At 54.5% G+C, this 16,977-nt stretch overlaps 2 protein-coding genes across 2 annotated transcripts; one reads left to right on the forward strand and one right to left on the reverse strand.

Moving 5' to 3' along the window:
• Positions 1–5,564: 5,564 nt before the first annotated feature.
• Positions 5,565–5,990, forward strand: IUM83_11570 (uncharacterized protein; the record flags this gene model as incomplete). Its single annotated transcript, XM_067936141.1, has 1 exon — positions 5,565–5,990. The coding sequence occupies one exon, from the start codon at positions 5,565–5,567 to the stop codon at positions 5,988–5,990; it is 426 nt and encodes a 141-aa protein (XP_067781777.1).
• Positions 5,991–6,174: 184 nt separating this feature from the next.
• On the reverse strand, positions 6,175–6,510 carry IUM83_11571 (uncharacterized protein; the record flags this gene model as incomplete). The annotated part of the gene is made up of 1 exon (XM_067936142.1): positions 6,175–6,510. One exon carries the CDS (start codon positions 6,508–6,510, stop codon positions 6,175–6,177), a length of 336 nt encoding a protein of 111 aa, XP_067781778.1.
• Between the last annotated feature and the right edge of the window lie 10,467 nt (positions 6,511–16,977).

Below are 16,977 nucleotides of genomic sequence, written 5' to 3' on the forward strand. Positions count from 1 at the left end.
CGCTGCGCGTAAGCATGGACGTCATGCTTACCCTGCTGAAGGTCGAGGAACTCCGCCCTCGACCGGAACTCGTTTTGCGGGGGCTCAAACGCTTGTTTGAGCTCCTCTTTGAACACTTCGTACGTGCTGAAGCACGTAGGATCGGAGAGTCGGCGTCCATACGCCCAACTCCTTGCGCGTCCGCCAAGGCAGGACATGGCGAACGCGACCTTCGACAGCGGGTCGACGATGCGTCGAGCCGCTATGGCTGTGTCGAGTTCGACAAGCCATCGGAAGAGAGGCTCGCCCTCTCTTCCCACGTAATTGCTTACGCTCAACTTTAATGGTTGAGCACGCGGTGTCGTCCCTGACGACGCCGTCACTGAGGAAGCAGCGTCACGCTGCTCCTTCATGATGAACCCCAGAGCAACACCATGTTGCTCCGTCGGCGATAGCGTACGCAGCATTGTAGCTATCGCCGCCTCCCCAATGACTGTTGACAGTCGTTGGAGGGCCTCCCACTCTGGGTCAGACAGGTGGGGGCAGTCTGCGCGTGCAACATGCGTTGCAGGCGTATTGGAGCTCTCCATGGGCACCTCCGTGCTCATGGGGTTCTCGGCTCCGCGTTCGTACACCGCGTACGAACGTCAAGCAGTCGGTCGTTGGACGGACTACAAAGTGCTACCAGGTGTAGTGGGTCTAACTTGACTCACTACTTTAGCTTACACGTTGCGCAACGTGTATGAGGAAGCGTAAGTACTTAGTAATTACTTAGGTTAATTATATTTGAATACACAAGTATAAGTTAAATGAGAAGGGATTCCAAGTGACTTAGATTAGGTAAAATAAGAACTGTATTGCTTGTAAATTGATCTTCCTCTAAAATCTGCTAAAACTGTTTATCATCTATGAAAGGGTTGACAGCGGCTGGCTGTCAGAGCCCCGCTAATATGCATGACTCTGATTGGTAGAAAGATGCTGCTTTCTACCAATAGGATCTTGGGGTATGTGTGGACCACTCATTGTGGTGGTCCACTTCAATGTATCCATTGGTGTGTCTTACACCAAGGTGAGGAAGTATCCAAAACCTTTAACAGATAACCTATCTGTTAAATTCACAAGTGGCTTGCAGCCACTTGTATGTGTAACCCCGTTACACCCGGGGCCATCACCTCCCTGACGTGGCGCCGCCTCGCGCGTCTCACATAGCTTGGGGGCTTCCCCGCCGCTGTCGGATTGCTGAATCCGAGTGGACGAGAAGTGCCCGGCGGATGGGCTCCAAATCCGTGTGTTATCTGAAGGTACCCGCTTCAGATATCCAATTATCTGAGGGACGGTGCAGAGACGTTATAGAGACAGCAAAATGACGGCGTCCCTCATCCTCTTTCGATAATATAACGGAGGGCTATCTCCACAGGGGTTACTATACTCGGCTGCACTATATTTGAGAAACGACGTCCCTTCCTGCCAGCAAACCGTCGGAAATAGCACAAAAAAAAGCTGTGGTGCACCTACAAATTAAAAATTCATTGCTTCTGTTGGAGAGGCGCAATGGAGCCACCGGGGCTACAAGTCGAGCTAGAAGAGAGTGCTCATGCAATAATGGACCGGTGCCGAGAGGCACGACCACCCAATCGACTCGCGCCTACGCCCCTAAGCAACGCCAGTTCACGGCGTGGTGTGATCGCCAACGTTTCTATGAATCTACACACTCTCAGATCGCTGCGGCCAAAATGCATCTGTTTCTTCAAGAAGAGGTGATAGATCAAGAAGTTTGAGTTAAAAATTCGACACGCAAGGTTGGCATCGTGACGGTGGAGATGTGGTGTAGCGGGATCTGCAAAATCTGCGAGATCGCTGGATCCAACTTCCCGACAGTGCCCGGGCACCGAATAAAGGACCCCCCGATGATCCGTGATCTGTACTGAACTTCTCACCTTGTGTACTTGCCCCGTCGGTGGGGCTGGATCCGAGCTCCTCTGGTGTCGTCCGAAGAGTCCAAGCGGCGGAAAAGGAATGACTTAGCGAGACGTGGGGATCCGGGCAACGTAGAAATCCTCACTCTACTCACTGTAGATACTCCAGATCCAACACCAGTGTACTTGGATCTGGCGGCCCGGAACTGGGTCCGGCCGATGGGTTGTTGTGTCGCCTTTCCTTGCCTTTGCAGGTCTTCCTTGGTCGAATTTGCCGTCTCCTATGACGAAAGCTTGGGTAGCGAGAGCTGAAGAGATCCGCTGGTCAAGTCGATAACCCCGGTGGATCTTGGGTCTAGGCTTAGGACGGATCTGTAGAAGGTTGGATCTGGCCAATAATATTGACCAGAATAAATTACCGACATACCGCTGACCACTCAACGCCGTGTAGGGCCAATGTAGTTCTTGGTTCCAGGTGAGGGAGGGAAGTCTTGCGATGTCCAAAGCAAATTCAGGTCTGATTACCGTTAAGTTCGGTCCAATTCCAAAGTTCTATCATCCTTACGGATCGTATCTTCCTATCACTTCCTTCTGACTCTACGTGGCCTGTTTACCTTCCTTGCGTGTCCCTTGACTACTCCCGCTAAGCCATAGTCGTAGATCCACAGCATGGCTCCAGATATAAAGATCGGGTTGGACCCAGAAATCAGACCAGATCCACCTGAATCTGGATCCGGATCCTTCCAACCTTTGTATCTAGCTTTCCCATATCCCGCATCGCCTTCAGGGTTTCTTGAATGCTATCGCCACACACTCCATGTACTTCTTTGCTCTCTCCGTAGCCCAGATCCATATTTTGTAATAATCTTCCTTCATCCCTTGGATCTAGATCCAGATCCGTCAGCCTTGGGTTTTTACTACGTGGAGTGGATCCCTTATTCTCCCACCTCCCAAATTCCCGGGAGCCACTTTACCACATATATGTATGGGAACGCAATATCAAGTTTATACAGCGATCAACAACGTTGGGGTGCTAGTACACCCCCGCACGCTTAGGTCGGTGGAACGCTGGTGTCATGGAAGGCTGTTATCTTACGGATTTACCGCGAGATGCCATGCGTTCACTTGCTGACTTTCCCCCGGATCGGCGTACGTTCTTCTTAGAACGTGACGTTCTCGGGCTCTCAGACTCTTTGCATTGAGAGGTGTTTCCCTTTGTCGACGCCTTCATGGAAGCGTATACAATGAAGTCAGTTCAGTTCCACACGTGTCAACGGGGGGGGGGGGGGGGTCTTAGAGTTGTTCCTGTATCTGTGTGTTGTTGCTCTACAAGATACAGTTCTTCTGCGCGAAGTACATCCAGTGCACACGCTGTGGGCGCAACTTCTTTTCAACACCAATGAATTCGATTCCTTCGCCGCCGCATTAAAGACAAAATGTTAACCGAAACATCATCGCTGACAGCGCGTTTGGACGAAGTAGTGCAACAAAAACCAATTCAAACGACTTACTGTACTCTAGCCACCCCACCACCCTCCAGGCCATCACCGCTTCAGCGGGACGGGGCAGTCGCCCTCATCCTGCTGCGACAGGCCGCCACCTTCAGCCGTCTCCCCGCTAAACTCTGTATGGCTTGTTTGAGTTTTGAGTAATTTTGCCGTCGGTAGGAGGTACCGTGGGTAACTAGGCAAATTAAGATATGCGATGTTAGTTGTCATTTCTCACTTCAGACAGTGAAGTTATTGCAGGGACAGGGCGGAGACGAGGTGCTTCCGATAATAAAGGCTAATACCAAGTGCGCCTTATGATACATGTGAGAATAATGACGAGCTTGGCGCCCTCGCCGAGAAGCTTCCAGTCTGCTAGCTTCTCGATTGGCACACCACGCTTGACACTCCGCCTGCCGTCCGCTCAAGGTCCTCACCGGCTTCTGTTCTCCAACACCACCATCGGCGCACCAGAACGCCTCGTTTAGACGATCGCATATATCCTGTTTTCGAGATCCCGTTGCCACGCAGCGTAGCGGTCAGATGCCTTATTGGCTGGTGGCAGTTCACCGACACAATACTCGTACCAGCGCAACAAATGGCTGGCAAAGGCGGTCACTATGACCACGCCGTTAGCCATCAACACGTCTTTATCCAGCAATAAGTCTCCACCCACCGCAATATCAGTGGACCAACAGTAGTTCATCGCGAGCAAAACAGCTCCGAAGCCCAATACATCTTGGCAAACAGCTTCAGACAACTCGTAGATGTACATCCCCGTATCAAAGACTAGCAGCGCCGTGCCCTCACAAAATCCGCGGCACACAAAGCTCGGTCAACTGTCATCCGTCCTTCAGTATGCGACCCAATCCAGTTCTTCACGGACGACTTCAATCCTAACCCCAGGACGTCGGGCAAGAAGACACACCACAACGCACGATAGGCTTCGAGCCACTTAAGCAACAGTCAACTGAGTACTTCGCGGTGCTCACCCTGCGCCTCTAATACGACGATGGGCGTCGCCCATAGAGCCTTGAATGCCTTCCACCCCCGTTACGTAGGAACCTTGCCTCGCACGACGGCCCATTAACGAATTGTCGGATGCAGATCCTCGCACACATAGCCCACTAACCAAACCAGAACACCGCACAGAACAGTCGATCAGCGATGCACCACAGAGGCAGTGCCACGATGCCCAGAATCGCACCAAGGACCAGCATGCCTACCAAACACAAGTACTCACACGCCCATGCGACATGCGTTCTTCAGGAGACCAGCAATCGCCAAACGCACCATCCAGCATTTCCATCAGCACCTCGATGTTCGCCTCCGCACAAGACCCAGAATGATGCAGAGCCACATCGGCCACGGAACCTGCTTCCGAACTCATAGACTCAAATCATAGCTACACAACCCACCGTTACTAGTCAACCGTAGTTGAAGTTCGTCAACACATTAGGATTAACCATCAGTCATACTCCATTAGTGGCACTTGCAATCAACCACAAAGTCAGCTGCCATCACTTGCATCCAAGTACCCACCTGACTCACAGTTTTTTCCTCCAACAAGCGCCTCAAGCAAGCCCTCGCTACGCGGCCATGACCAAGTCTCGAGACAAGAATAAAGAAGCCGTCTCGCAACGCCTCCGTACTCGTCTCGCGCAAGTCCAGCCCAGCAACAGCTGCGTCTGACACGAACTTCTGCACCCATGATCATTTCTACGCGAAATCCTCAACGACAACGCGGCAATGACCAACGTCAATGCTATCGAGCCCGTAGCCATCTCCATCCTGGCCGGCGACGCCACCGTTCCGACGAGTCTCTCCGAGACGCTCCTGCCGCCGCCGTCCTCCCAAGCACGGGTCAACGAGCTCTTCGCGACTCCAGCAACTCCAGTCACCGGTCAATCAACTAGCATCCAAAAGAAAACCCGACAAGCCACCTCCTGCCAAGAAGAAGTAGAGAAAAACTAAGGCCAAGAAGCAACCGTACCAATTCAAGTTGCCAGGTGACTAACCTGTGTCGATCAAGCGTGCCATCGAGGAATTCGTTAAGCACACCGCGAGTGAAGGCAAGACTCCGCCTCGCGTAGCTTATCCGTGGGTTCGACAGCGGATTCTCAGGAGCACCCTGGCTTGTACCACGTGCCCTGGCAGTTCTGTATGAAGGGCCGCCACAACCATGTCGCCTGCGCTGTATGCTCCGTCTGACAAGTCAGGAGTCCGCCGGAAACAAAACTCGAACGCCATTCAGGCGCGGCCCATCTTTCTGAACATGAACTTAATGACCTTCGGTTATTACGGGCTCCTTGACCACTTCGAGAACAAGACGCACGACAACCTCATGTGGCTTGACGGCACTGCAGCTCCACGCTCATCCGCGATGAACGCAAACACTGAAACACTGACGCCTCAGCGCAACCGCCGACCGACGGCCGCAGTGTACCGAAATGACGGTGCTCGCTCCGAGAATACCATCGGTCGTGCTTTGGATCAGTGCCGAGTCGACGAGGACGGATGTCGTTTCATCCCCGAGATCCTCGGAGAGAGTCAAGCGCTGGCCTCCAAACGCCCGGAAGTGGAAGGTGACGACCTGCTGATGGTGTAGCCGTGTCGTGAGGGAAGTGGTTCGATGTTCCGTAAGTCATGGAGTTGGAGTGCTTACCTAGGGAACACGTAAAATAAGTGGTGGAAACGGGTTGCATTTTTTTTATTTTAACGACGGGACGCCTAAAGAAAAATGAAAGGAGAAACAGTACGGCGGGGCGTCCCTATTTCCAGGGGAAAAAGCGCTACTTGGACTTTGAAGAGGCATACGAGTCGTCCTTCTTGTCGTTATCGAAGGTCTCGTTGTTGTCGGAACTCTGCTTCTCATCGTCGTTGGGGGTGTTCTCCTGGCCGTCGTCCTGATTTTCATCTTGATCACCATTGTCGGAATTGCCGGGGCGGCGCGTCTCTTCCAGCTCGACTTCGGCTTCTTCCTCTTCATCGCGTTCTTGGTCGTCGCCGGAGCTCGGTACGGAGTATCCTCCGACTACTTGCGGCGTTGGCGGCAGGGCGCTGAACATTTCGTTCTCATCTTGGTAGTCCGAGCCGTCCTCGCGATGTTCAAAACGCTTGTTCGACATCGCATCTCCGGGGCACCCGTAGGTGCCACACTTCAACTGCTTGGCAATCTTCACCTGTTCTGCATGGAGCGCGGGATCGGAGGGCAGGTGTTTCCAGACGCTGCAAGACTTGTTGCCGACCCAAACTCACTCCGCCCGATACTTAGAGGGCGGTGCGCGCCAGGGCTGCGGTGTTCAGCCGGAGGTGTTAATCTCATCCATGAAAGGACAGGTCCTCCGTCGTATATACATCCTCAGTTGATTTGCATTGACCTTTAGGGTGCGTAGGGATCTCAACCTTGTACGTAATCTCCCCAATTTTGTCAATATCACAGTGTGGGCCGTGCCAATCAATCGCCAATTTTGTCCCTGATTCTCTTCGCTTGGTCCTAAGCACCTGATACACCCACACCAGGTCTCCAAACTCTTCAATATGGTGATTCAGACGTTGTTCTTGGCTACCTTACGCTCTCAACATCTGCCGTTCGACCGAGTGACGGGAATCGCAAATGGAATGGTGCAGTTCCCTGCGATATTGCACCACTTTATCCCTCTTCTATGCAAATCAAGAATGTTACAGCAACGGAAGTACCGGGTCGTGTCCGTACAACGAGAAAAACGGAGTGTCGCCTATCCTTCCCTACTGCCATTCAGATGTGCTGTCTTCACACATGGGGCTCACGAAGACGCTTTTAGAAGGAGCGGTGTCATGTGTTCTGGCCCGGGTGGCTCCAAAATGTTGCCGAATACATCCGCGAGTGTAATCACTGTAGATGTTGAAAAGGCTCAAGCCCTTAAAGGTCTGTTCTAATGCAACGGATGCATGTGTTTGACCTGTCGGGGCCGTTCTCCTTGCTTGTGGTGGATGCGGTCACGGAGGTGGAGACAAACAACAAGTACATTCTCGTGTATGTGGACTACTTTACTAGACAAGTCGACACTCCCCGCGCCGGTCGACCAAGAGCAGACGAACCGTCGGTGGCGCGATCGAAGATGAGAGTCCCGGATCTGGACGATGAAGATTCAAAGGTTCCCGGATCTGGGTGGAATGGGCTACACTGGAATACGCGTTCCGCCAGGGTGAGCATCGCGAATTCATCGTCCAAGATCCAGTCATGAGGAGCTTGGATCTGAAGCGGATACGAGATCCACTGGGCCCCGTCACTGTAACCGCGCCGACAGGCAACAAGTTGACCGCGGTGAAGGGTCGGAGGCACCTGCTGCGGGGACTTGGATCTGACCAGTTCAACCTCCAGGATCGCTTCGAGCTGGATCTGGAGGTGATATAATCCTCGGTCCAAGGTAACTTCGACAAGCTGAAGGCCCTGGTTGGGCGAGATCCCGGTGATCCCGGCTCCGACAGACTTGGATCGATTATCACCTACGCCTCCGCCGATATCCACAGGATGCCGTTCGTCACCCTATGTGTCCGCAGCCGAAGATGGGTCAGATACTTTGTCTGAGCCGCAGCGCACATCACTTGGATCATCATGTACCTCGATGTTCCAAACTAGAGTCCAGCTCCAACGCGAAGACTGCAACTTAGATCCAAGAGGCACCCTGCTACATAAGTGGATCGAACTGACAAGCTGGGATCTTTCTTCTCAGCCGCGATGAGCCGCTTTTGGAAGGAACACAAGTGCTGCCGCGCCGGCGGAGATCCAAAATCTTGGATCCCAACATCTTGAGATGGAGTCAACCAAGTCGCAGTGCGGACTGGGAGTACGACCTGGACGAACTGGACTGCCCGACGTCGACGCGCGCCGCAGTGGCCACGGCCACCGCTGGATCCACAGGAGCTGCCTTGGTCCTGCGAGTTCGGTACTCGGCGATCTCGGAACTGAAGGAGTTCTCCGGTATGAACCAGGACGTGGCTCGTACCAGGGCCTGGGTGGGCAACGTGAAGTCAACACTCCTGCTCGACCAAGCGTCCGACGAGGACAAATGCCTGACCTTAGCGAATCTGCTGTCTGGATCCACCAGGAGCTGGTACCACCAACTACCAGATCCACCCGTAATAAGTGGTCGGATCTGCCATGCTGCTTCAAGATCCAATACTGTGGATTTGGGATCTTTGTCAAGCGCCAGTATTACCATGCGCGTAAACGGTCGGACGAGTCCCCGCTGGAGTATTTGCACCGACTCAATGTCGCTGGACTACGAGCGCTCCTGAAGGTCAAAAATGGAGGATCCGAGGAGAAACGTGAACATGTGAACCATTTTATCGAGACTTTGGGCGACAATAATCTGGCAGATCACCTGGCGTTGCTGAGGCTCCGAGATGCCGATGAACTGAAAGAAGCCAACTCGAAAGTCATCCACTGTATCAAGCACCTCGTGACGCCCTAGCCAGGATCCCAGCTGGTGGATCCGACCGCAGTCGCTGTTCGCGCAGTGGATCCAGGCAGCATACGGAACTTGGATGCTGAAGGCGCTTGACGTGCCAGACGTGCGGTAAGAAGGGTCATCCGGTAGATCACTGGTTGCTTGTGTGCCGTGAATTTGGTGAGATCCATGACATGCGTAAATCCCCGATGAAGGCGTACTACAACTAGATCCGCCAATGGTACAGCTCGACCAAGCACGCGGGGATGTTGCCTGAAAAGGCGGAGAAGATGTCAAAATAGGACTCTCACCGGGTTGTAATCCGGTATGAGCCGATCGTATTAGGTATTGCATCTACGCATTTGTGAACAAGACAGCGGTAGATCCAGTTGGTAAACGGCCAGCCCACACTGTAATATATGTAATCCGCATGGGAAACGAACCGACATGTCTCGAGCCTCTACCAAGCGTACAACATCGCTAGATCCGACGTGGCGGTGGCTGTGGATCTGGATTCCCAAGTACCGCAGGGTTACTGGAAACACAAGGATCCGGATGTGTGGTTCCGACGTACCGGCGGTACGATACAATTCCCACAACTCCAGATGTAACGGGGTTACACGCACAAGTGGCTGCAAGCTACTTGTGAATTTAACAGATAGGTTATCTGTTAAAAGTTTTGGATACTTCCTCACCTTGGTGTAAGACACACCAATGGATACATTGAAGTGGACCACCACAATGAGTGGTCCACACATACCCCAAGATCCTATTGGTAGAAAGCAGCATCTTTCTACCAATCAGAGTCATGCATATTAGCGGGGCTCTGACAGCCAGCCGCTGTCAACCCTTTCATAGATGATAAACAGTTTTTAGCAGATTTTAGAGGAAGATCAAATTACAAGCAATACAGTTTTTATTTTACCTAATCTAAGTCACTTGGAATCCCTTCTCATTTAACTTATACTTGTGTATTCAAATATAATTAACCTAAGTAATTACTAAGTACTTACGCTTCCTCATACACGTTGCGCAACGTGTAAGCTAAAGTAGTGAGTCAAGTTAGACCCACTACACCTGGTAGCACTTTGTAGTCCGTCCAACGACCGACTGCTTGACGTTCGTACGCGGTGTACGAACGCGGAGCCGAGAACCCCATGAGCACGGAGGTGCCCATGGAGAGCTCCAATACGCCTGCAACGCATGTTGCACGCGCAGACTGCCCCCACCTATCTGACCCAGAGTGGGAGGCCCTCCAACGACTGTCAACAGTCATTGGAGAAGCGGTGATAGCTACAATGCTGCGTACGCTATCGCCGACGGAGCAACATGGTGTTGCTCTGGGGTTCATCATGAAGGAGCAGCGTGACGCTGCTTCCTCAGTGACGGCGTCGTCAGAGACGACACCGCGTGCTCAACCATTAAAGTTGAGCGTAAGCAATTACGTGGGAAGAGAGGGCGAGCCTCTCTTCCGATGGCTTGTCGAACTCGACACAGCCATAGCGGCTCGACGCATCGTCGACCCGCTGTCGAAGGTCGCGTTCGCCATGTCCTGCCTTGGCGGACGCGCAAGGAGTTGGGCGTATGGACGCCGACTCTCCGATCCTACGTGCTTCAGCACGTACGAAGTGTTCAAAGAGGAGCTCAAACAAGCGTTTGAGCCCCCGCAAAACGAGTTCCGGTCGAGGGCGGAGTTCCTCGACCTTCAGCAGGGTAAGCATGACGTCCATGCTTACGCGCAGCGCGCACGATATTTGGTATCAAATATCGTGCCTAACCCGATTGACGAGGCGACCAAGGTCGTCACGTTCATGAAGGGGCTTAGAGATGGGCCTGTGAAGACCTATCTCTTCCGAGAGTACCCGAGTACTCTCGAAGCTGCGATTACTCTTGCCATGCAAGAAGAGTTTAGCCTGCGGCAGGCTAAACTGCATGTGAACGTGCCGAGGCCGCAACCACGCCCGGTAGCGAGGCCGGGAGGTCCGGAACCAATGGACCTCTCGAACGCAACAACCGCTGGTTACCAGCAGCAGGGAGGTAACGTGCGATGCTTCCGTTGCGGAAGGATCGGTCATTTTGCACGGGAGTGTACAGCTCCCATGCCCCCTGGAGGTGGCCGTCGTGGCGATGCTAGGCATCGCCGCGGACCAACAAAAAACACGAACATCCAGTAGGCGCGGGGCACCCTACTGGTAATGCAGTCGCGCGTGCCGACATCGGGCACGCGACACTGAGGACTGCAGCCCCCAGTGAGACCAGCTCTCACTGCAAGAAACAAGATGACAGGCCGAACCTAGTCATCTTGAAGGTTTACTCGAAGAGAGCGAGTGACTCTCTTCGAGCTTTGGTAGATTCAGGCGCGTCGAACAACTTTGTTCGACTTCGAAGCCTGCCGAGACTTGACTTCGAGGAGGTAAATGTACCTCGAAGTCTGCTGGAGGTACGGCTGGCAACAGGTGCCATCGTGAAGACCGAGAAGCGCGTCGTGAACGTGCGCTTCTCGTACAAACAACGAGTGTTTGTCGAACGCTTTATCGTCCTGGACCTGGACGATAAGTTCGACGTAGTAATGGGCATGCCGTGGCTTGCACGGCATGATCCGGTGATAGACTGGAAGAAGCGCACGCTCGTGCGCTTCGGACGCGACAGCGGAACAGAGAGCGATGGCCCTGTTACCGCAGCGCGCGCACCTGCTGGTGCGCGCGGCTCACCAGTCGAGACAGCGCTTTATGCCGCTGTCCCGGAGTGCCCAAGGAGTGCGCGAGGGCGCGCACAAGTGAAACCCGCGTCGGCAATGCTGCCGACGTCGGAAGAAAAAGATGTGTTGGTTCCGGGAACCAACACCCACGTTCAAGCGTGTAAGGGACAGTCCCTGACCCGAAGAGGTCAGGTCGACAACGGCGCGTCGGCTCCGGGAGCCGACGCACCCTCGGTGATGAGGGGCTCCGCCAATGAATGGCGTCGAGGTGACGAAGGCGTGTCAACTCCGGGAGTTGACGCTGCAAACAGTGCGGACGGTTGCAAACGTACCGCACTGACGCAATTTGCATGCTGTCGTGCAGCCGGGCTGCACGACGAGCGCCATGCGATCAAGCCGGGCTTGATATCGCGCGCCCGCAGACAGGGTCTGCCGGCGAAAGGACACATTACCGTGCAGCCGGGCTGCACGAAGGGAAATGCGGTCAAGTCGGGCTTGATACCGCGCGCCCGCGGACAGGGTCCGCCGGCGAACAACTGTTCACGGCCGGGCCTGGACCAGACGAACAACTGTGCGGAGCCGGGCTCCGCACAACAAGAAGACGGCGCAAGCGGAAAACGCTGCGCAAGTCTCGGTCCGGGACCGAGACGCAACAAGAGCGGTCTGTTGGGCAGACTGCGGCGGTGACGCCGAATGTCAAGACGCTAAGCGTCTTGACGCGCACCGATACTGGATTCCAGTATCGTGAGATGGAACTCGCTAGTCCTCCGACGACGGCGTTGGAGTTGACTTCGCTTCTAGCCATGAGCTGGAAGCGCTTCACGCGCGACTTGCACGATGGACGCATCGAGCAAGTCTGCGTTTTTTCGGACAGCGAAAGAACGAAGAGTGAGAGCGAAGAGCTGAGACAGCTCTTCATGGGAAGTACCACTGAGAGTGAAGACACTCTCAGTGCGAAGACGAAGCGAGAGCGCTTCGAGGAACAAGGTTGGGACTCGTTAAAGTCGAGTCCCTATTACGAACTGTTGAGGGAGTACAAAGACGTACTCCCGGAAGAGATTCCTGCGGAGCTTCCGCAGGATAAGGGCATTCAGCACTAGATTGATCTCGTGCCGGGCACGAAGTACTGTGTCACACGGCAGTGGCCACTGCCGCGAGAGCAAGTGAAAGCGATCGACGACTTCTTTGAAAGTCGTCGTAAAGCAGGACAAGTGCGGGAATCAAAGTCCCCGCACAGTGCTCCGACGTTCTGTGTCAAGAAGCCACAGGGCGGATGGCGCATCGTTCATGCGTATAACAAGCTGAACGATGCGACGGTACCGGCGCAGACGCCGATACCGCGAAAAGATGTTATCATCGATTCGATGGCCGGGAGCACCGTTTACAGTGCTCTCGACTTGCGAGATGGATTCTACCAAATCCTAATGCGTGAGAGGGATATCCCTCTCACGGCAGTGAGCACGCCAAGCGGCATGCTCCGGGAATGGCTAGTAATACCACAGGGGCTTAAGAACGCCCCTGCGACTTTCAACAGGTGCGTGACGCACTTATTGCGCTCGGTGCGCGACTTCGCGCCGAGCTATTTCGATGATGTATTCATCCACAGCCGGGCTGTGGACGGGAAGACCGACGTAGAGATGCACAGGGTGCATCTCCGGAAGCTACTTGAGCTTATGCGAAAGCATAAGCTCTACGCGAACCTGAAGAAGTGTATCTTCGGGGCGAGCGAGATACCCGTCCTCGGGTGTCTCGTAGGAAAGAATGGTGTTCGCCCTGACCCAGAAAAGGTCAGAGTGGTTAACGAATGGCCAACGCCATCAAGTGTCAAGGAACTGAGGCAGTTCCTTGGCTTGGCCACGTACTTGTGCAAGTACGTGGAGGATTATGCGGGCAAGATCCGCCTGCTGTCACAGCTTCTTAAGAAAGAAGCTGTGTGGAATTGGACACCCGATTGCCAAAAGGCATTCGATGCAGTCAAGCGGGGCTTGACTGAGGCGCCGATCTTGGCAGTGGCTGACCAAGATCGCCCATTTCACGTAGTGTGTGACGCATCCGATTTCGCGATCGGATGCGCGTTGATGCAGCACGATCACGAGGGCCGTGATCGTGTCGTCTACTACCACTCGCGTCAGCTGAAGCCAGCTGAGCGCAACTATCCGGTGCATGACAAGGAACTCCTTGCCATGAAGTATGCACTCGCAAAGTTCCGAGTGTATTTGCTTGGAAGTAGACCATTTGTGATCTACACCGACCACGCTTCACTGCGGTGTGCGCAGTGAAGTCGCCACACATATCACAAAGAATGGCGAGATGGCTCTCATTCTTTGCGGAGTATAACTTCCGGGTCGAATACAAACCCGGAAGATTGAATGTAGTGGCCGACGCGTTATCACGTCGGCCGGACTATGCAGAAGCGGTTGACGTCAATGCCACTGACGCCATGCGATCGAGCAAACCCACATCATCTCTGTTGGATGATGTGAAGGCCGCGTACGCGCACGACGCGGACGCGAAGCTCTTGCTGGCCTATGGCACAGCGCCTTCTAACAAGTCCCGTCAGAAGCTGCCCAAGCACCTTCGTGCGCGTGCACACCGCTTTCGAGTGCACGACGGACTACTGCTTTACAATGCAGTCGACGACAACGGGGATCGCGTTGTCGTACCAAACGATCATGACCTGCGACTCAGGATCATGTACGAATATCATGATGCCCCGTCTGCGGGACATCTCGGACGTGAGAAGACATACGTCCTTCTCACGCGTGACTTCTACTGGCACCACCAGTATAAGTGGGTGCGCAAGTACATCCGTGCTTGCGAGGTATGCCAACGCGTAAAGCCTGCGCCATTCGCGCAGGCTCCGTTACAATCACTACCGACTCCGTCGGAGTGTTGGAAGTCCATGTCTTTGGACTTCATCTTTGGTCTTCCCCCGGACAGCGGAGGGAATACCGGTGTTGTGGTCTTCGTAGACCGCTTCAGCAAGATGGTACATCTTGCTCCGGTGCCGGCAGAAGTGGCCGCGAACCAGACGCCCCGTCTGTTCGTCGACATGGTGTTCAAACACCATGGCATGCCGTCCGACATCGTGTCGGACAGAGACCCGCGCTTCACAGCGCACCTGTGGCAAGAAGTGTTTACACTTCTTGGGAGCCAGCTTTCCATGTCGACTGCGGATCATCCGCAGACGGACGGTCAAACCGAGCGCGTGAATCGCGTGCTCGTCGATATGTTGAAGAGCTACGCTCATTCGTTCCCATACTGGAGCGAGTGCCTATCGATGGCAGAGTTTGCCATCAATAACTCAGTGCATGCCTCGACAGGGCATACACCGTTCTACGTGAATGCCATGCGCGATCCACGTCTACCGAGTTTACTCGGAGTGATGGCTCCCACTTTAAGTGGGGGAGGATCTACGACTGCAATACAGCAGCCGCAGAAAACCGCTGACACTTGCACAGTGTCAGCTGCAACAATGGACAAACCACATGAGTCTGCGCAGGGCGCAGACTCCCCCAACAACAAGGCCAACGACCACGGGTCTGCGCAGGGCGCAGACACCGCAAAGAACCACGCAGAGGCCGGGCCTCTAGCGGAGAGCGAGCTGAATGACTTCAGCCCGGATACAATCAGGTTCATCACCAAAAGACAAGCCGTAATTCGGTTTGTCCAAGACACAATAGCAGCTTCTGTTGATCAACAGAAGCTGAACGCAGACAATGCGGGCAGAGGCAACACAAATGAATTTAAAGTCGGTTCATTAGTTTTGTTAGCTACACAAAACCTGCCTAGACATGCAGTTTCGGATTTCGGAGCAAGCAAGCTTGCTCCGCGCTTCATCGGGCCGTTCACTGTGTTGGCACGGCACGGCAACGCATACACGCTAGACATACCGTCTAGCATGCGCCTCCATCCGACCTTTTACGTCGGACGGCTGAAGCCATACCTGCAGCACGAGCCATCTAGCTCGGATGACCCGAAGCCTCGGCAGGAGCCGAGGCAGAAGCGGAGGACTTGGCCTCGGCGACGAGCAGCCTCTCCTCCAGCGCGCGGACGCGCTGGAGCAACCCCTTCATCTGGGTCCCCAGCTCGACCTGGATATTCGAGGCGGTCTGCGAGACCGCCGCGACTTGGGCTTTCTGGTTCGCCAGCTCCTGTTTCAGGGCGGCGAACTCAGCGCCCTGCAGACGCTCCACGGCGGTCACCCGGTCGTGGAGAGGCTCATACTGATCAGCCCGGGGCTGATCATACCCGGGGCGTGTTCCCACCCCCGCCACCGCCGATCCGTGACGCCCGCGGCTCAACCCGCTGGATTGTTGAGCGGATTGTTGACCATAGTATCCCGAAAACGAGCCCTCAAGGGGCTCGTTTTCGTATTCGTTGGAGAGGATTTCCTCCCCATCGAGATACATGGGAGCCGCGGAACGTCTTGCTGGAGGACGTTCCGGAAATGGTGAGGGCGTACGAGGAGCAGTACGCGCTGGTGCAGCGGAAGTAGTACGAGCGCTGCGATCATCGCTAGCGCCCGAACCCTCACGTGCTAAGAACTTAGCACGGAGCTCTTTGAGACTTTCGGGCACACGGAACGACGTGCACCCGTTCAGGTCGCGGTCGCTCAATCGAACCGCGCCCGGAAAGCACTTCGTGCACTGAAAGCCCTCGGGCACAGCGCACGGCACATTTGCCTCCTCAGCAACAACATGAAGTTGCTCCAGCTTTCCACGCTTCGAGTACGTCTCGAAGCGATCACGCGCTTGCTTAATCCGATCACGGTAAGCACTCGGCCTCTCGTTGAAGTTTTCAACAAAGGCATTCCAGCTTTGACAAAGTGCCTGCCATTCGGGCACTTTGCTGCGAGAAGAGGTCTTCTTGCTTTGAAACCATCGGAGCTCATGAAAGAGTCCGATGTAGTAATCGCGCCTTTGATGCGTTTCCGCGTCAAAGTGCAGCTCGGCAGCCACAGCGTCATCTTTGATGGCGCTGCATACGTACAGCGGCACCTCATTCGGAGGTACCGAGTTCCCATACCGGTCCGCAATCTCGGACGCGGACGGCATCCATGGATCGCGCGCTGCAGACGCAGCGCGCGGAGTACTGAGAGCCCCAGCGGAAGCGAGTGGGGTATCGCTCTCAGTACGCGAACGCTTCGAACTCGAAGCGTCTGATTCGTCCCCTTCACGTGGGCGAATGTTCTTGGCATGAGGGTCGAGCGATTCGCTCGACACTGAGTCTTTACGCTTTGAGGGCGAGTCCTCCTCGCCCTCAAAGCATGGAGGGCGAGGAGGACTCGCCCTCAAAGCCTTCATCGTCGTCGTCGAAGTCGACGACGTCGCCGTACTTCGCCTTCTGGCGTTCGAAGTAGTCGTCGATGGAGAGATGACTCCCCACCGACTTTGTGGACTTCTACTGAGGCGCGCTCATCGTTGAATAAGCGCGGATTTCTTCTACAAACGCGAAAAATTGAC

The sequence above is a fragment of the Phytophthora cinnamomi genome, assembly GCF_018691715.1.
Source record: "Phytophthora cinnamomi strain GKB4 chromosome Unknown Contig114, whole genome shotgun sequence".
NCBI lineage: Eukaryota > Oomycota > Peronosporomycetes > Peronosporales > Peronosporaceae > Phytophthora > Phytophthora cinnamomi.